This window comes from Chelonia mydas, chromosome 10, assembly GCF_015237465.2.
Source record: "Chelonia mydas isolate rCheMyd1 chromosome 10, rCheMyd1.pri.v2, whole genome shotgun sequence".
Taxonomy (NCBI): domain Eukaryota; kingdom Metazoa; phylum Chordata; order Testudines; family Cheloniidae; genus Chelonia; species Chelonia mydas.
Window position 1 is genome coordinate 380,841 of NC_051250.2, and position 20,910 is coordinate 401,750.

At 39.6% G+C, this 20,910-nt stretch overlaps 1 protein-coding gene across 6 annotated transcripts in view; it reads right to left on the bottom strand.

Annotated features, from left to right (window-relative positions):
- PDPK1 (3-phosphoinositide dependent protein kinase 1) overlaps positions 1–20,910 on the bottom strand; it is a 156,127-nt gene that overhangs the window by 93,130 nt on the left and 42,087 nt on the right. For 5 of the 6 annotated variants that reach the window (XM_043524118.1, XM_037910729.2, XM_037910731.2 and 2 more), the window contains 4 exons: positions 14,653–14,922; positions 9,808–9,850; positions 9,400–9,537; positions 7,282–7,426 (listed from right to left, as the gene is read on the bottom strand). In XM_043524118.1, coding sequence (XP_043380053.1) covers positions 7,282–7,426; positions 9,400–9,537; positions 9,808–9,850; positions 14,653–14,922 — 596 coding nt within the window. Of the gene's footprint in view, positions 1–7,281; positions 7,427–9,399; positions 9,538–9,807; positions 9,851–14,652; positions 14,923–15,898; positions 16,518–20,910 lie in introns of those variants that run through there. The other variant, XM_037910732.2, reaches the window with a different exon arrangement.

A 20,910-nucleotide genomic window follows, 5' to 3' on the forward strand; every position in this document is an offset into this window, starting at 1 on the left:
TACTCTAATGCATTTATATGTAAATGCCACTCCGCTTGGGACCACCAATCCCTGCTTAGATGCATCTCTTACAATAGTCTTGTGGGAAGGGTTGGTAGAATGGGGACTCTGACAGACCTGAAGGCGGTCTTTATCCACCAATTCAGAGACTCCAGAATTTTCAGGGTCACATGCATTGGCAGTTCCAGTGTGTGTCTGACCAATAAACGGATGAACCTGTAGAGACGTCAGATCCAAAAAGGATGCCAACCTTCCCCCCCCCACCTTTTTCTTTAAGAAAAATGGAAGTAGAACCCGTTGGCGCACACACACTCTCAATCACACATCAGTGAAGATGACTACCTATTTCAACCAGCAGTAGTTTGTTGTGACATGGGTCCCTGAAAAGGGAATTGGCATAGACCAAAATTAGACAAAGTACTCATGTGGAATCATTTCTAAAACTGACTAGTCAATTGCAATGTTCCCTCTAATTTTTTCCATCCATGAGCTGAATGAATTTTGTTATGTGCACAAATTATCGAGGTAAGGTGTGGATGTGCACCACCAGTAGAAACAAAAAACCTAGATATAATATATTTTTAAAAGTCACCATAGGGATAATTACTTCAGCCAGGACAGGTTAGGCATTTTAGAACTCACTACTCAAAGAATTAAATTTAAGCATAAGAGAAATAAAAATTAGGAAATGCATAGACCAATCAAAAAACTCAAACAGCACACTGAAAGAATAAAATTACAGAGAATATGTGCACGTTCACAGCCTGGCAAGACTCCGAGAAGACAGCAGCTGCTCTGGGGAATCCTTCAGGTAATCAATATTGCTTACTCTCACGCTATATGGTGCTTTTCCTTAAAAGCCCCAGTGTGTATACACTGGCACAGAAGTATGTGTAACAGCATGCCCTTGAGTTCTGGGAGAAGTGGAGCGGCTTCCTCCCATGCTAAGTTATAGTCAGAGGACTAAAAAACTTAAAGTATCTGTACGCCCGAAGTATGGAGTCCTGGCTGACAGCTCTGACATGGAGCTGTGCACCGATAGAGAAGTCAGGCCACTGCCCCAGTCCTGGGCAACATGGATCCAAGATGGGAGAACACATCTCCCAGACCACATTCCTCACTGAAAGGCCTCCCCTTTCTACAGAGGACCCAGCCATCTCTCTCCACCAGAGGCAGCGCCTCTGTGGAAGTTACTGTCACTTTAGTGTTTACACATCGATTTACAGTGTTATGACTATATTCACAATGGAAAAAGATAGAAACTCAGGGATAGTTTTAATTAAAGTGCAGAATTTCAGATGATGGCAAAATGCAGCCCAAATGGTGGAGCCTCACTAAAATCCTGAGTGCTACTGCTTCTTTCCAGCCCTATGATTTGCTGTTGTATGTTTCCCTTTTAAGTAGATAGGCACTCAAAGCAGACACAGCAGCAGACACCAGCAGGCTCCCTCAGTCCCACTCCTGAGCCCTGTCGCTCCTCCCTCCCTGGCTCAGCAGAGATGGGGTATGGGGCAGGAGGAGAGGGACACGCCGACATCAGCACCCTCTTCCCCACCGCTCTGCATAACAAGTGAGAGGCTCCCGGGAGCAGCTCCAAGGCAGAGGGCAGGAGCAGTGCGACAGTGGGCAGAGGCACACCTGAAGTGCACAGCACTTGATAGCTTGCTGGTTGGCCGCCTGGCCATGCAGCTTAGAGGGAACTTAGGGTAGGGCCTCTCTTTTTCAGATAACAAGGCTCTCACAAGCATCCAAAAAGTCTCTGATAACAGTGAGGGCATCTCAGGCCTTTGTCTAGAAAAATATGGTGGCTCAGACTCTGCTTCCTCTTCTCGTAAGTGCACAGAGCTCTAAAGAATGGAGGGCCTCTCGAGTCCTTCAAGCTTGAAGTGCCTCATCTGTCCTTAAACTGAAAAGGTCAGGACCTTCAAAAGGTAAGTCCCTGATCACAGTTTGGACTTCTTTTGGGAATCCAGACAATTGTAAGAGTGATCTGTGGATAGTTAATACCGCTGAAGCTATAGCCCTAGCTGCAGGATCAGAATCATCTAATGATGCTTGAAGAGCTGTCTTTGCCACAAAGTGCACCCTCCTACGGCCACATTACTTAGCTCTTTCTTAATATCATGTAGGAGTTTTTTGTTCAGCTGCATAACCCTGTTCTTCTGGAGAAAGTTGTACTTGGCCAACAGAGCTTGATAACTGCTTATCTGCAACCGAGGGCTAGCTGAAGAATATACTTTCCTAACAAGCAGCTCCATTTTCTTGGATTCTTTCTTCCTGGGAGTCAACTTAGGGGGGGGGCCCACAGTGCTTGGACATTTGTGGGTACTTGTAACCATAAGAGACCGTGGGATTAGATGTGCAAAGAAATATTCAAACCTTTTTGGAAGTACTTGACATTTATGATCTGCTTACTTGACATTTATGATCGGCTTTCTTAGATGTTGAAACAATTGAGGCAGGGGTTTGCCACAGTTCTTTAGTTGCAGTGAGTATTACCTTATTGAATGGCATGGCCAAATGGCCCTGAGATTGAGAATCCTCTTGAACCATCTCAAGAGGAATTTCTAAAAAGCCTTGGCCTTCCTCTTAAGCAAGTCTTGAAAAGCACTGAAATCTATTGTAGCAGATGATGACAGAACAACTGCGTCATCCAGAGATTAAGAGGATACTGCAAGCAGAAAGGGCTGAAAGTCATATTCCTCCAAAGGCTCCCCTTCATCCTCTCCAAAATGAGGACCCTGTTCAACCTCTTGCATGATAGGTTGACCTGCAGAATGTACAGGCTTGGATGGTTCCTTATGAAGTGATTGATTCCTTCACCTTAACATAGAAGAGTCAGGACCTGGAAATTGCTGCGGGTTCAATCCTGGCCAGTAAGGCCACAACTGTGTCCCATAATGATAAGGCCTGGGATACCAAAGTAGTGGAAACAATGGAGTTTGAGTCCTGTCAGAAGCTGGTACCTCCGATGAGAAAGTTTCCTCCACACCTCCCTTTCTAGGATCATATTTGGAGAATGAGGATAAAACAGCGAGGAGGAGTCAGAATAGTAGAACTTCTCCACAGAATCCCTGTATCTCCTAAGAGACAGCCATTGGTACCAGTAGTGAAGGTCAAGGGATATCTTCATGTCTAGAACCTTTGGTTCCAGTACTGAAACTATATTCGAACCCACAGAAAACAGAGGAAAGTCCATTAGAGGAGACTCCAGGTCTGGAGTGATCATTAAGTCCACTGGAGCTATAAAAGATCACTGCAAAATAATAGGGACTGGTACCAATGTAATCAGCACCAAGCTTGCTGGTACTGAAGTGGCTGACACAGCTGTAAGTACAGTTCCAAGGAATCAGTGATAGATGGTTCTACAGCCATTAATACCAATGAGCTGGTAGGGACAGTAGAAGATTGCTAGTGTAATTGTGAGGTAGAGGAACAAACCCTTGAAGGGTCTGGTGGTACCCTGTGCCAGTCTGATTTGAAGGAAATCAACTTGAAAGCCTCCGTATAATATAATTTGGATTTTTTTTTAATTTGTTGGTACTGGAGACTTTGACCAATACAAGGTCTCTCTGCCTTCGGCAGGTGGGATTTTTCTGACTGACCTGCGAAGGAAAAAAAAGGATAAGTCCAGAATGTTTTAGAGCAGCATGAGGTCTTTGGGGGCTTGCCTTCACTGAAAACTTAAGTTGAGCTCAACAGTGAGTTTTTCCCATAGCATTCTCCAAGTGCACACAGCCACACACTTCTATCAGTGCTACACAGCATAATAGCCACCACTCCCTGAGCTACAGAGGAGACAAAGAGGTAGGTTTTAATGTGTTCCTTTATCTTGAGGTAACCGCAGTGCAGATGAGCGGTCACAACAGTTGGGACACAATGGTCCTCCAATCCCTTCCCATAAACCCCCAACTGGAAGTAGACTATTAATCTGCCTCTGCTCAGCATTCATCTTGCAGTTTGCCTGCTGACAATTTCTCCAGCTTCACACATCTCTTGTGTTTCATACAACACAACAAAGCCCATTAACAAGCCCTTGTACCAATGTATAACCATCAGAGCAGGCAGACAAGTTGTCTTACAACATCTGTGAATGCAAACAGAGGCATAGTAAATAGTGGTGCTATAAATCTTAGGATAAGTAACCAGACAGCTGTATTGCTTGGTGCAGCCAGACACACTACCAGTATGGATGCAAGTTATGACAACACGGAAATGTGGTCATGCTATTCTGGGTTAAGCTATCACTGGTTAACTTACCCAGTAATTGCTTACCCCCATGCTTAGCATGCAGTGAAGGCATAGCCTTGGATGCAGAAGACCTGTTAACACCTAGAATGGTATCCCTGGTAGCCAAGGAACTGCTAGACAATGGCTTTAATGGAATAGCATTCTCTAGAAAGGGAGCTTCAGAGTCTGATATGTTCCTTGTAGATTTCTCTGCGAAGAAAACTTTCAAACAGACGTCATAAGCTTTTTGAGTATGCTTTGAAAATGATGTGCAAAGTGCTTATTTGTCAGTTATGTGAGACTCCCTCAAGCAGAATAAACATTTTGCATGAGCATCTCTTGCAGGCATGGGTGAGTCACAAGCTAGGCAGATTTTAAAACCCAGGGACCAAGACTGAGCCGTGTGTGAATCACGGTATCAAGGGGAAAACAAAAAAGTTATTTGTGTGTGTGTGTGTTTTGGGGAGGGGGGTTCTTTTGGCCAATGGGCTCCAACAACTTGAACTTTTAGAACTACAGAGGGTACTAAGAATAATCCTAACTACCTATCAAACTACAAGTATCTGTGATGTAGCGGGGAAGCAGTAGGACTCTATGCTGCTCTAATTCACTGCCATAGGCACGGAGAAGGAAACTGAGTGGTACTTGGGGCTGTTCTGCCCTTTACACACTCAGGGTGGGGCAGACTTTTATGGTCACTGCTGGTTAAAAGATTCCAGACTCTCAAGCAACGGGTGTGGACACCTACAGTGGAACCCATGTGGACAAAAGCTCAAAGAACAGAAAGTGCCATTTCTACAGAGTTATTTTTCAAAGTAGAACCACTTTAAGATGTCTGGTTATCTGCGGTCATACTTCTAAGTGTTCAAGAAAACCCCAAGAGAGTTCTAAGCATTTTAATAGAATATGGTTTCGTAAAAAAGTCAACTGTACGATTGTGACATCAGCACAAACTCGATCTCACCACCCAGTACTGAGCTGTCCATAATTACCTCCATAGCATTCTAAACTTAAGACATCTACAAGCAATTCTCCTACAATGCCAGATTTCTAATAAAGCCCTACTAAAAGAAATACATAAATAAAGGTAAATTTATACACGTTGTAAAAACTCTTGTGATTACATAAAAGACAAAGAAAACAATACAGGAAACAGTGCCCCTCTTCCCTATACATAATTAAAATATTAAATAGCATTGGTTTTTGACCTTTCTGGAATCTCCCTCCCATACAACATATATTACTGGCAGGGAAACTGAACCCCTGAACTCTTTTATCGTGTTTATTCCATCCTAGTGTTTCATGGACACCTTCTCTCTGTCAGAATGGATGGATCAATTTCCTCCCTCTTCCCATTCACAACTGTTTCTATGCAAAAATATTAGAAAAATGTATTTTTAGCGTTTAACATAACAGGAAACAAGAAGAGCCAGCATCACATGATCAGACAGCTCTCCAAGACTCTGAGCAAGTGTTTCGGGAACTTTTGGAATAGATGACCTAATAGGTCTCTTCTCAACTTTAGATTCTACGGTACAATCTCTACTCCCAACCACCCCTGCCCATTTGGCTATTGTGTCAAATAGGGGTAAAATATATCTATAGTTAGCAAACCAATTTTGTATACATGACAGAATATTCTCATCCAAACAACAAGATTGTAATTCTTCTCTTGGGGCTCTTCAGAGACCCAATTAAAATCTTTTAGAAAGTTTCAACATTTTCCTATAATAACCAAAATTAGTTTTAAAAAGGAACTCAAGATAAATATTAAGTGCACCCTTAGCTGTGTTCTCATCACCATTTTAGATTATCTAAACTAGACTTTAAGGGTATGTCTACACAGCAAAGAAAAACCAATGGCTGGCCTGCATCAAATGACTTGGGCTCGCAGGGCTCGGGCTGCGAGGCTGCTTCATTGCTGTGTAGACTTCTGGGCTTGAGCTGGAGTCCAGGCTCTCGAGCCCTCTGGGGGCGTCTCTTTCTCTGTGTCTGTCTGTCTCTCTGTCTGTGTCCCCCCAAGCTTGGGCTCCAGCCCAAGCCTAGAAGTCTACACATCAATGAAACAGCCCCGCAGCCCGAACCCTGAAAACCTAAGTTGGCTGGCACAGGCCAGTCGTGGGTGTCCAGCTGCTGTGTAGACATATCCTAAATTGTTTTTCACCATTTCTGCTCTTTGTCCAAGCTGAGTAGTAACACAAAATGTAAAAACTGGACTAAGTCAGTTTTACTTTTGTTTATATAGTCTCCTGCACACTGTACTTCACAAGCAGATCCCCGCTCAGGACAGTTCCTTAAATCCCGCTCCTGCCCTGCAATATCTACTCCCATTCCCACATTGTTTTTTGCATTTTTATCCCACCCACAAAAACCTTGGATCCCACAAATCCCGCAAGACAGAGAGATTCCTGCATGTTAACTATATATTCAGCCTCTCTCTCTTATATTTATATAAATATGAGAGAGACTGAATTCCATTTAATTTTTTTATTTATTTATATAAAATATAAATGTAATTCAGACAATTTTTACTGCTAAAAGAATAAAACTAATCTTGCTTAAACCATGTAAAAAAAATACTTTAACTCCTGTTATGGAAATCAAACCTCTTTCTATCCCTTGCTTAAATTTAAGTATTAAAACCTTTATTTAAAAAAAGAAAGACTTGCTTTACATTGCTGAAATTCTATTTATGACAAACTGACAACAGATTTAATGTTTTCCTGCAAATTACTACAATCTGGTATTTTTACCCACCCAATCCTCCCTGCAACAAAGTACATTTTATCCACTCCTGCTATTATGGCAGCAGGTACTGCAGAACCCGCAGAATCCCAGTCCCGCAGCAGGGCTCTATTCACAAGCACTAGTTTGATTTTGATTCATAATACAGCAAGCGAATACTTATATTCACAAAAAAACATTTATATTAGTTTTTTTACAAAAGCTACATATTTAGTCATATTTAAACTATATCACAAGTGAGCCTTTAAAAAAATTACTCTTATTAAATACCATTGCAAATATGTTGGTCCCAATTAAGTACCTTACCTGTGAATTATTCCCTTTCCATGCAAGTACTCTAATGCTGATACAATTTCAGCAGCATAAAACCTGGTACAGGTCTCATCAAATGAGCCAATTTTGCGAATATATTTTAAAAGCTCTCCATTTTTGGCATAGCTAAGTCCAAAATCTGAATATAAAGTTAAGGATTATCACTAGGACATTTTAAAACATCAAACTCAAACTTATTTTGAGGACTAAAATAAAAATAAGATTGAATAAGAACTATGGAAGGAATATGGAGCCTAATTCCAAAACTGTTTTGGTACTAATCCAAGGCAACATTTTCTGACACTGCTCTCCATTTTTATAGTACACAATTAAGGTAATTTAGATGCTTAAATCCTCTGTTTTGAGACACAGTTAATGACATGTCTAAATCACTTAAATAATTGATTAAAACTTCACCTACAGTTATTAGCTCCTGCAAAAATAGAGACCCAGTTATGGCCAGGCTGAAACTATCTGACTGCCATTTGGAGAGTTATACAAAATGCACTGGTCTCAGCGCAGTTTGTAGTGAGCAGGTGTTCACATTACAAAAAGAGACTACTACATCCTGCCTATCGTTGGCAGCCTCAGCAAGTATATCGTGAACGATCAAATGAGCCCTGAAAGGAGACTAGATCTATCCTTTCACCCCTAGAAAGCACCACTACAGAGCAGAAAGCTCAAAGGGAAGTTTGCCATAGCTTGGTATTGCACCTGTTCTATGAATAAAAAGGGGGACCTCAGACTCCAGAGCTCTGAAGAGAGAATACTTACCAATATAAAATGAACTTGAAATAAACAAACTTAAGAATGGTTGGAGAGAGATGCCATGGAGGAGACTACACGTTCCTGTTGGGACACTGAGGATCTCCTCTTCATACTATAACCAACAACCAGCCAGGTCTCTTGCACAGTAATTCTAAGAACTGCTATTAAAAGGCCCAACCAGAACCTCTTCAATGCCTTAGCCCCATTATTCAGATTACTCTACATGCCATTTTAGATGAGAGAAGCTTAACAACTCTGATGATTTAATGGACACAAATTACTGAATATAAGAAAGGAACACGGCCAAGCTTCTTTTTTAAAAAATTCAGTTTTTGTTTTACCTGCTGTATTGAAAGTAAAACATTGTAAGAAAACAAATTTTAAACAAATCAACTTAAAAACATTTTCTCCCACTAATTTTGACACTGCCAATACGGTTAATACTGAGTTTTCCCTGTTCATCTCTTCTAAAGTACAGATATAGTCAGTTTAATTTGTATTCTAGCGTTAATGATGTTAGTAGAGTTCAGGATAGAGTTGCCAGGTGCCTGGTTTTCGACCAGAAAGTCACGTTGAAAAGGAGACTGGGCAGTCTCCAAAAGTCCCATTAACGCGGGGGAGGAGTGTCATCAACTCACGCCTGCCCCTGCACAGCCATGGCTGCCTCCCACCCGCAAGCAGACTTTGCATCAGACTGCGGCAGCTCCTGTCCTAGTCCTGGACCTGGTGGGGGGAGTGAGGTGGAGATGATCCAGCCAGGAGAGGGAGGGTGCAGGGCCTTGGGAGAAGAGGCAGAGTAGGGGACGGGACCTTTGGGCGGGAAAGAGGTAGAGCAGGGCCTCAGGGTCCGGTTTTCAGCCGATAGGAAGTTGGCAACCCTACGTTTGTTATTTCTGTTCTGCCTCTTGATAGTTTTGCAGCAGAACACAATATGGTAGCTCCTATATAAAAAAGTGACCACAAAAAGAGTTTCTTGGAAAAACACTGCTGGCTTTAAAATATACAGTTTCTGCCATGTGGTGTTAATTTAAAGGGACATGAAATTTTGGGTGTAGGCTATATTACTAGGTCTATTTAAACTGGCATGTATAAATAGTGTTACGTAAACGCATGAGACCTCCTGTTCGAAAATACTTGGCATATTCGTGGTTTAATATTTACTCAAGAATTCAAGTAGCTATTTCGATAATGATTAGATGCTAAAGAGTTTATCACACCGCAGAAAGTGCTGCTCAGTTTCTTTCCATGTTTCTCTTATTCCAGTAAAGTTCTATAGGTTTGAATGAAATAATTCACTTGCTACTTTCAAACACTTTGCAATAAATATTTAATTCAAAAGGATACACAGCTTTTCATCATCCTGAAACGTGAAGTAGAGTTTCACAAAGAAAGGGTGATCCAGACGGGACATTACATCTCTCTCTCTGGTCACATAGGGGACCTTATTTTCTTTTATGATATGACGTTTTTCTAGAATTTTAACTTGAAGACGAAGAAGAACAATGAAAATTCAGAGGACTTGAGCCCAAACAAGGCATGTTGTAAACGAAGCAGTTTTGCAAACTGACTGGTTAGATAACAGTGACGCTCTAAAAAATGCCAAACTTCCCTGATTAACAGTTGCTCCCACTCTCTCTCCCCCATCATTAGAGGGGAAGGAGGTAACAGAATATTTTAAAAAGTGAATATAGTTAAAGATACCTATTTCAATGTTATGCTTAAAACATTTAGCTTGAAGGAATCATTACTTACTGGCATATTCTCTGGAAGTTGCCAATTCTCGGGCCAAGACAACCTGGTTTAGGGGGAAAAAAACCCACAATGTAACTGGTTCATTAAAAAGATATACAAGGATGCCAGCTTGCTCTTCATTCCCAGTCACAGTTTGACTTTTGTATTAACCTCAATCCCTATGCCCATAGATGTTTAATGCACCCCTTTCCATATACACTCCACATCATGGCCCTAAATCAGCAAATCAGTTAAGCATGTTCTTGAGTCCCATTGAAGTCAATGTGTTTAAAGTTCAGTACACGCTTAAGTGTTTTGCTGAACCAGGGCTGATAAACACCACCGGGTAATCAATAAACTAGATTTTATTCTCCTTTTCAGGAAATCATATGGGTTACAATATAATATGCTACACTAAATCATTGATGATCTTTCTACAAGAAGACATGCGTCTCTGCTGTGTGTTTCAGGCAAATTTAGCAAAAATATTTCCTGAAGTTATTTATATTTATTTATTTTTAAGTATATAAAAAGACTGCCATAGTATGTATCCATGTCCTGCATGGTGTCCTTGAGCACTTTAATCAATTTATCCATAAGATTAAGAGTTAAAAGCAACAGAAAGGCTTTCAGTGTAGCCTACAATTTGACAAGATAAAACAGTTCACTGATGAAGAGAGGAAGAGTTCCAAACAGCAGAGGTGAAGGGTGGGGAGGGGGAGAAGAGGCCTTCAAGACAATGGTTCCAAATTTTTGAAAAGAAAAAAGTTTCAGAGGGAATGTGTTAGTGAAATGCAAGTGAATTTACAGTCTGTATGGAATAAGAAGTTTCCTAATAGGAGAGTTTTGATCAGATACACACACAAAACACAACAGCTAGAATGCACAGTGTCTCCTTGCCTGAAAACAAGCAAGCAAGAACGTCTCTGCTACATCAGAATATCTAGAATGTTCCAGTATCTAGTTTTCATATTAGGTTTCTAACAATGCATTAGGAGGAATATAATCTATATCTAGTTCTTACATAATCTACACCAAATTTTCTACCATCATACCATGCTTGTTCATATGCCAAAGTTTTTTTAGTTAGAGTAGAATACTCCAACATCTTAACTTATTTCAAATACATGCTATTAAGTATTATACTTTTTTTTTTTTTAAGGCTAGCCATCTTACACCCCCTGAATAGGTTTATGCAAACAGAGTTACACTGCTCCAGAAGTTGATATTTTGTTGAAAGTTTACTTCTCAATAAAACTGTAGGAGGGTTGTTCACTTTTCTGAGTGTAAGAGGTCTGAAGTTGACAGAAGCAGAACAGTGAGAAGTCAGATTAGAAACACTCAAGGTTTAAAAATTATGCATTTATAATAAAAAAAATTTCAAAAAGATTTCTGTGTATAGGATTAACATATAACAATCAATCTTTAAAACATGTATCCCTCAGACTACAATATTTATGATCAGATTTGGTCAGAAAGTGGGGTGTTTTGTTTCTTTTTTTGCAAAATTTCTTCCCCTACCCCAGCTCTATCATAATTTCAGCATTTCTGAAATCTATTAAACCAGCTCTTTTCAAGATCTATTACTTAATACTTAAATATCAACATGCCCAGATGTATAGAGCTAGCTTTTTGCATTTTGGGGAATGCAAATATTTATATTTGTATTAGAATAGTCAAGTTAGCCAATAGTCAAGAAACAATATAAAACATAAGCCTCGATCTTGCAAAAATGCACTTTAATAACTTTACACATGTGAATAGTCCCACTGAGATCACTGGAACTACTCACACATGCATAAATGCTTGCAGAATTGGGGATTTACATTGATCTCTCAATCTCCACATTGCAGCCAATTCCACCTTGATAACAAAAATATGAGAAGTTTACAATGACTGAGAAAAGCCAACAGATTGCCATAAATCAAAACAATTTAAAAAACTTTAGCTATTGTGTAGCCAAATTGACACTTACTTGCTTATAGTAATACTAGATCTATATAATGAAAAAGCCACTTTAATGGAACTTTAACACTGGAAAACATGTCACAAAGCTAAGGTCCCAACTGCAACAGTAATTCTGCCACATTGCACTTCCTACACATTTTACTAGAAGTCAGTCAGTAATATATTAAACTACTCATTTAAAATCAGGAAACAAATTGTTGTGTGTAATCCTGCCAAGTTAATTTACTGTTTAATTAGTAAGTTAACTTACTAATATAAGAGTTAATGAACTCTTATATTAGGATTTCCAGATTTTAGTGAGTGAGTATCTATGCAACCATTCATTTCCTGTGTAGGTGCACTTGGTTTTAAAAAATAAAAATAAAATTAAGGTAGAACAAGAACTTTAACTGAAATCCTTACAGTGGCATCATGCTCTGAGGTGCATTAAGTTCTTACAATGGCATAAACCTCTAACCCAGTTCAAATCCTTCAGACCAGATTAAAGTAAATCTTGAATATTTTAAAGAGCATGAGAAACTCCACCACCTTATGGCACTATAAGTGCTTAAGCCACTAAAAACACACATTGAGATATGTCTTCTGAAAACTTAAAATTCAAGTCTTTTAAGGCAGAAGGGTGCTTTTTATGGGAGTTGAAAAGTGGATGCACAAAGTGGATGCAGCAGGCATAAACACCACCTCTTGAAGTGTAAACTTAATTTTGTACTGCACACTGAAAACTGGACCTCGTTAACACCCAACTATTGTTTTTTCCAAACTTGGTTGAGGATAAATTTCTGAATGACTTTATTCACATGCCAAATTTGAAATTTCAAAACTCACCCAAGGAGTTTCTGTGGGAACTAAAGGATAGTAACTTTACAAAAACCAAAAATGGACAAAGTGTTGCTTCAGTCTCACAAAACTGAAATTATGAGCATATGAACATCTATTGGTCTGCACACGTGGCCTGACCAGAGTGCTGAAGGCAGTGATGGGTGCAGTATAAGAATTTAAGTCGATAGTTTGACAGCCTATTTCCATTGTAACAGCCAGTACTAGGCTCCTGCAATAATTAAGCAAATTGCTCAGTAACTCAAATGCTGTCAGAAGTGATCTTTATTCAATATAAAAGGAAAAAAAAAATCAAAACACAAAATGTTATTCATTATCATTACTAATGTAGAAAGAGAGTCCAGATCTAGGAAGTCATACTAGGTGTTTGACACAAAATATCCATTAGTCTTCATTAAAAAAGTCAGTTGTGACCCGCTGCTTAATACAATTACTATTGACAACAAGGGGGAAGAAAAAACAAGCCACTAGGAAAAGAACAGGTTAAAGAATATTTAGCTAAGTTAGATGGCAGGATCTGACAAAATTCACTCTTGGGTATGAAAAGGAACTAGCTGAAAATCTCAGAACCATTATCTTTGAGAATACATGAGGTTCCAGAAGACTGAAAAAAGGGCAAACATAGTATCTATCTTTAAATAGGGGATGAGGACCAGAGAATTATAGACCAGTCAGCTTAACTTCATTATTTGGAAAGATACTGAAAAAAATTATTAATCAGTTTGTAAGCACAAAGAGGATAATAGGAAGATAAAGTAGCAGCCAACAATGATTTGTCAAGAACAAATCATGCCAGACCAACCTAATTTCCTCTGACAGGGTTACTGGCCTAGTGCACTGGGAGGAAACAGTAGATGTGATATACCTTGATTTTAGTAGGGATTTTGCCACAGTCCCATATGATAGTCTGAAAAGCAAACCAGGGAAATGTGGTCAAAATTGCTGTAACATGGGTGCAAAACTGGTCAAAAAAGTGTACTCAGAGTAGTTTTCTATGGTTCACTGTCTAACTGGGAGGACATATCTAGTGGGACACTGTAGGGGCCTGTCCTGGGTCCGGTACTATTAAACATTTTTATTGATGACTTGGATAATGGAGAGGAGAGTAAATTAATAAAATCTGAATACACCAAGCTGGAAAGGGTAATAAGGACTTTGAAGAACAGGATTAGAATTCAAAAGGCTCTTGCCAAACTGAAGAATTGGTCTGAAATCAACAAGATGAAATTCAGTGAAGACAAGTAAAAAGTACAACACTTTAGAAGGAAAAAGTAAATGTATAAATACAAAATGGGGAATAACTGGCTAACCAGTAGTACTGCAGAAGAGGATCTGAGGGTATATAGCAGTACACATATAACATAAGCCAACAATGTGAAGAAGTTGTGAAAAAGGCTAATATTCTGGTGTGTATTAACATGAGTTTTATACGTAAGACATGGGAAGTAACTTTCGTTCTACACAGGAACGGTGAGGCCTCGGCTAGAGGAATCTATCCAGTTTTGGATTCTACGTATTAAGAAAGATGTGGACAAACTGGAGAGCATGCCGAGGACAACAACAAAAATGGTAAGAGATTTACAAAACCTGACCTTTGTGGAAAGGTTTAAAAAAACAAACAAAAACTGTGTACGTTTGAATTTTGAGAAAAGAAGAGTTGTGGGGGGCCTGAAAGCAGTCTTTAAATAGGTTAAGGGCTGTTATGAAGAGGACAGTGATCAACTGTTCTCCATGTCCATGATGGTAGGACAAGAAATAATCAGTGTCATCTGCAGCAAGGGATAGTTAGAAAGTATTTCCTAATATCTAAACTAACTATAAGGATTGTTTAGTAGTGGAATATGTTACCAGAGGAGGTGGTAGAATCTCACTCATCAGGTTTTTAAGAGGAGGTTAGACAAACACCTGTTGGGGATGGTACAGTTGGTTCTGCCTCAGTGTGGGGGGGGTGGACTAGATGACCTCTTGAGGTCCCTTCCACCACTTCCTTTCTATGACTCTGTGGTTATGTTTTTGTTGAACCAATATAGCAAGGAGCTGAAAAACAGCTGTATTACTCACTGTTGAGAAAGATCCTTCACCCAGAATTTTCCCAAATTTGAAATCCTCACGTCGTTTTTTTCGAGGCTGTGGAGGCTGTTGTCCTGAATGTTGCTGTAGGGAGTTTGAACTAGACCTTGATTCAGCTGCAGTTCCCTCCATGTTAGACCCTTGTCTGCTGCCACAGGTGGTAATGACAGATGGAGTGCTGGAATCTGTCTGGTTCCTCACCATTGATGGGGATGGGCAGGAACATATAACCACACTCGACTGGATTGGAACAGCATCATACTGAAAAGAGAGGGTCGAACATATTCATTTATCTAAATGTATAACTGGAGGGGCTAAGCAACATAAATGCATGAAAATGTACAAAGTGTAAGAATGCCATATAGCAGAGTCCTTCCTCTGAAGAACTACAGTATAAACTTACAAGGTACAATACACAACTGTACACAACAAAAACAGATCTGCAATGCTTCACAGAACTGGTGGATCTTCAGGAGTGTAAATATTTATCGAGAGACTATCTGAAGTGTAGAGGGCTGCACGGAAGGAAGCAGGAGCCAGGAATGAGCAAAGGAAGCAGTCAAAACAAACTAGGGTAGAGCATAGGAAGTGGGAGTAGTGTAGGAGACTGAGAATAGGTATAGGCTGGGTCAGAGCTACTGGAAGCGTAGCACAATGAATTGGAACTTTAATACAAAGATTTATATAAAAGGAATGAAGATGCAGATAGAATATCTGCACTCACTCATTTTATACAAATCATACTTTAAGGGAAGATTATTCTTCACCTCCCCTCCCAATACTCAGATGCAGAGCTAAGTGTGAACTGGTTGATTAAGAGAATTTAAACTCTGCCCTGGTGTCACTGGCAGATCTTGTATTTGCAAGCAAATTTCCTTCAGTTTTTCTCTTTTCCTCCCCTCCTACTTTTTCCTTTTCAAAGCTAGGAAATTAAGATAATTACTGGAGTTAATGCAAAGCTACAGTTGAGAGAATTAAAGCCAAATGTTAAATTTGTTCCAACAATATTACTGTGGCTACCTTTGTAATTTCTCTTCTTTCCCAAGCTAAATAAAACTGCTTTACTTGCATGTCACTGAATTCCATCAAATGCACAGGATGTGCAATGCAGTTGAGTTAATATTACCAGACCAATCTTAACTTTTTTAGAGCTTCATGACCTACTCTCCCTGGTTCGAGTACAACAGTGACTTAGCTGAGGCTCAGTACAAACCAAACTCTGGTGAGGTTATCTTACCGAGGGAAGCATCTCTAGCAGTTGACAGGTGCACGATGTCTGCAACCTCTGTTTCGGGTATCTGCAGTTTCAGTATCTTATTGGACTTATCACTGTTCTGTATTCCCAGTTAATAAGTGTGACTCAAAGCTCCTTTTTCTATCTTCAGCTGGCCAGGAGACAGACCTTTTCTCCCTGATGCAGACATTGCTAAAGTCATCATACTTTCTTGAAATCACAGGATGGAGTGCTGCAGTGTACTCTAGGGGCCTACTCTGGGAGACTATTCAGAAGCTGTAGCTAGTGCAGAATGTTGCTGCTTGTCTCAGAGTATGTAAGTTCTGTTCTCAGCGTTCTGCATTGGCTGTCCATTTGCTTTTGGATACAAGTCAAGTGGTTATTCTCCATGCAAACAGACGTCCCCTATGCCTCACTTTGGTAGCTTCAGTGTGCTGTGGCACTCCAGTTCCCAATGCTGAACTCATGGGGAACTGGAGGCAGGGACAGTCTCAGTAGAAGACCCTTTACTCTTGAGCTTAAGGAAGGTCACTCCAGATCTGTACCTGGTCACATGTAGGGCATGATGCAGAACAGGAGGTATTTTTCAAACAAATTTAAATTTTAAAAATCCAAGTATGTTAAAGTTTGTCAATGCATAGTAAGGGCAACCAACAGAGCCATCTGGGGTGGGGTAAAAGGGGCAGGTTTCCTCTGGTTCCGTTTGAGAGGGCCCCCAAACGGAGTGATGCACAAGGTCGCAGCACCACTGACTCAGATTTGGCCTGGGCACCCCATTATTATGGAGGGGGGGGGTCAGGCCAAACCTGAGTGCCGCTGCAACCCCACATGCTAGGTCGCAATGCCCAGAGTGGGGAGCCAGGAGCAGCTCCACAAGACAGAAGCCACAGCAGCAGGTTAAGTGTGGGCTCAATCTCCAATCCCCTCCTGCTGGGCCTCACCTCAGTGGTAACTTTTTTGGAAAGGCAGAGGGCCTCAGTTTCTGATTTTGCCCAAAGTGCCAAAAACAATCTGTGCAGTCCTGCCAAAACAACCTTAACTGTTCCCTGTCAGACTCTTCAAATTTCCCATATAGTTAAGGATTCACTGAAATCTTGTGAAGACTTAAAAAATAAAAATGTAAAGGATGAATTGTCTTTTAGATCCAACTCATCGTTCTTTGTGGCTAAAAATTTGTCCTTTAGCAGAAACTTTAACTCTGCCCTGTAGCGATATCATGCAACAACCACACTCATCTGAAAGTCATGGAGAGTCTATATTTTTCAATTCACTTCAGAAATTAAATTTGAAAGCAAGGTTGACACATCCAGGTATTTACTTAACAAGCAACTATAAAGATAAAAAATCCACAGTCTTTTTATTCCAAAAAACCAACAAAACTGGATTGAAATACAACAGAATTTAAATATAATTTGGTAGCTTTTATTTATATACTTTGTTGCATTCTTCACACAGAAGTTATGATACAAATACTTCAATAAGTATTTTCCAATCACCACCTAGTAGTTATTGAGCTGGGTGTACAGGCTTTACCAGTAACTAAACCCCAAAAGCTCTGGTTACCAATACATGAATGTTAGCCTCCCATGTAAACACTTAATCTTATTGTCTTCCTCCTCTGCCTCACTTCTTCTTCATTCCTTCTCTGTGCTAAGTCCCTTGGTCCTACTCTGTAATTAGGACCAGATCCTGAAAACACGTAACTTTACTCAACTGATCAACTGCACTGAAGTCAATGGGACTTCTTTAAAAAAAAAAAAAAAAAAAGTACCTTTTCAAGCAGTTAAACTTGCGCTCTTGTATGTGTGTTTGTCTTTTTGCCAGAGGACAACACTACAAACTTGCACACACAAAAAAGAATGTCACCACTCTGGATGAGGGAAGCATCAGTGAAAGTTTCCCTTCAGACTTCCAAAAAGGCAACTGACAGCTCAAGCATAAAATAACAACCTTTTAAACTCACCATTGACTCGTCCAATTTTTCCTCAAATAATTAGTATGCCTGCTACTCACCATTCAAAACAGTTCTCTTCATTTCTTACAAGAGTTCACACATTTCCTAGTTTGCTCTGGCCAACAGACTCAAACCATCAAGTTTCGTTTTATAATAACCTTTGCTTAGTTTAAATGCTCTATTTCTTTCATATGCAGTGTTGTTGTAGCCATGTTGGTCCCAGGATATTAGAGAAACATTTTGACCTGAAGAAGAGTTCTGTGTAAGCTTGTCTCTCTCCTCAATAGAAGTTAGTCCAATAAAAGATACTACCTCACCCACCTTGTCTCCAATATATATGTCATGTCACTTTAAATTGTCTAAGATATGAGAGAGATTGATGACTAGAGTCCCATTTAATGCTTGCCAAATGACATATTTTGGTTTATTAGTTATCAGCATTTTATTTCATCACCACACCTGTGGGCATGCATTCCCTCTTGAATGACACTCTCCACCACCAACGCTGAAATTCATACCTTATAGAGTTAAATTATATGAGGAAGGGGCTAGATCTCATCTTTACTGCTGCTGCAATTGTCTTCTCAAAGGACAAAAATGCTAGTGCTTTCTGCAAATTCCAAAAGCTAACGAAGCAGCAGAGACACTAAAAGTCACATAGCCGTGATATTATACATCCATGGTTTTCTTCTGTCCAGGAGGCTAAAGACATGTTTTATTTTGTTTTGAGTATTTCTACTTCCAAGTTCCAATGAGACTTCTACAACTTACCTCACCAACTACTCTCACAGCAGCTGCTTAAGAGTAGCAGCCCCTGGACCTGTCAGAATGGGCAGGGAGAACTGGCATGTCAGAGCAGGCTCTGCATTAAACTCTGCTAAGCCTCAGATGTTCACAAGGAAGACATCAACCAGCTTTATTTTTACATTGTCCCTGAACTTGTTAGAGAAGTTCAGGCCAAATTTAAAATGTTTCATTATTATACAGCTCTACAATAGAAGAGCAAAACTGGTCCTCTGCTACTACAGGATTACAGTCTAAGAGCACAAACTGAAACAGAACTATACTGAGACAGTGATGAGGGAGCCAAATGTAGACAGAGTGCATCAGAAAACAAGGTGGGGGCGGGGGGAAAGGCTTGCAGAATCCTTTAGAGCAGAACTAAGGGAAATCTGCCTATGTTGGTTGGGAGGCTGGCCTATGTACACAAAGCAGCACAGAATACAACCTGAAGACACAAAGGGAACAGTGAGACAGGGGAAATGGAGAGAGAGATTAAGACAGTTGTCTGAGAACTGAGTAAACTTCAGCCATTTTTGCTGAGATGTAGTGTTCTTACATACACTTTCTTTGTCACACACACAAAAGTCCCAGAGCTGCTGGTTTTCAAAAGACAGATACTGCTTTCAGTATGCGTGTCCTTTACGGTTATTTGCTAAATGTAGAAGGTATCTAAGATACTGAATACATACTACAGTGGGACAGGAGGTCACTCAGATGTGAAAATGGAATTATATTAATTATATGGAAGCATCAATCATGGTTTCACTTGTAAATTTTAGTTTTGCTTTGCACTTCGAGCAGAGATTCAACCTCTTATGAATGAGAATACAATGCATCTTCTCCAAATTGAACACATTTTGAGCCTAGAATGTATTTTGAGAATTATTTACAAGTAAATCCATTGGTTTAGGAGTTAATTAAAAACAGGGTCCTTAAAAAAAAATTAAAAAAAAAATTAGTATCTATCAGTCTTTTCTTTATCATAAATGACCTTAACAACTGCCCACCACAAACTTTTTATATTGGTAATATTCAATAAACCCTTGTGCATAGCTTTATTACAATCTAATTTCTTCAAATATAGCCTAAATTATCAATCCTTGAATCTGATCTGCTATGATTATATAGGTTGCAAACAGAATCAGGTCAATAGCTCAGGTAACTTTACCTTTCTTTATATTGGCAGTTAACGGGATGACCTGTGTAATTATAGTCCTGTCAGCCTAACATCGATCCCAGGCAAGATAATGGACTCAAAGAATTAAATTAGATGCGGGACTCAAAGAATTAAAAGGAGGGTAATATAATTAATGCCAATCAACATCGGATTATAGCAAATAGATCCTGCCAAACAAACTTGATTTTTATTTTTTTTTAAATGAGATCACAAGCTTGGTTGAAGGTAATAGTGTTGAGGTAATATACTTAGATTTTTGTAAGGCATTTGACTTGGTACCATATAACATTTTGATTAAAAACCTAGAAAGATACAAAACTAACATGGCAAACATTAAATGGATTAAAAACTGGCCAACTGATAGGTCTCAAAATGTAACTTTAAATGGGGAATTGTCATCAAATAGGTATATTTCTTTTGGGGTCCTGAAGGAACTGGTTCTTGGCCCTATACCATTTAACAGTTTTATCAATGACCAGCAATAAAACATAAAATCACCACCAATAAAGTCTGTAGATGACACAAAGATTGGGGCACTGCTAAAAAGGGGACTGGTCATTGATAAAGAATGATCTGGACCACTTGGTAAGATGGGCAGATGCAAATATGCATTTTAATAGGACTAAATGTAAATATAAACATCTAGGAACAGAGAACATAGAGTATACTTACAGAATGGGGGACGCTATCCTGAGAAGCAGTGACTCAAAAATATTTGTGGATTGTGGAACATAATCAGTTGTACACGAGCTTGCAGTGTGATGCGGTGGTCAAAAGGCTAATGTGATCCCTGGATGTATAGAGAGGAAAACCTCTCTACTCCGATTTGAGACTACTTTACCTCTGTATTTGACACTGGTGTAACTGCTACTGGTATACTATGTCTAGTTCTGGGGTCCATACTTCAAGAAGCTGATAAACTGCAGAGTTCAGAGAACAGCCACAAGAAGGATTACAGGATTAGAAATGTATGCCTTATAGTGATAAACTAAATAGATTGAGCTCTTTGAATCTAACGAACTGAAGGTTAACAGGTGACTTGATCACAGATTATAAATACCTACACAGGGAACAAATATTTGATAATGGGCTCTTCAATCA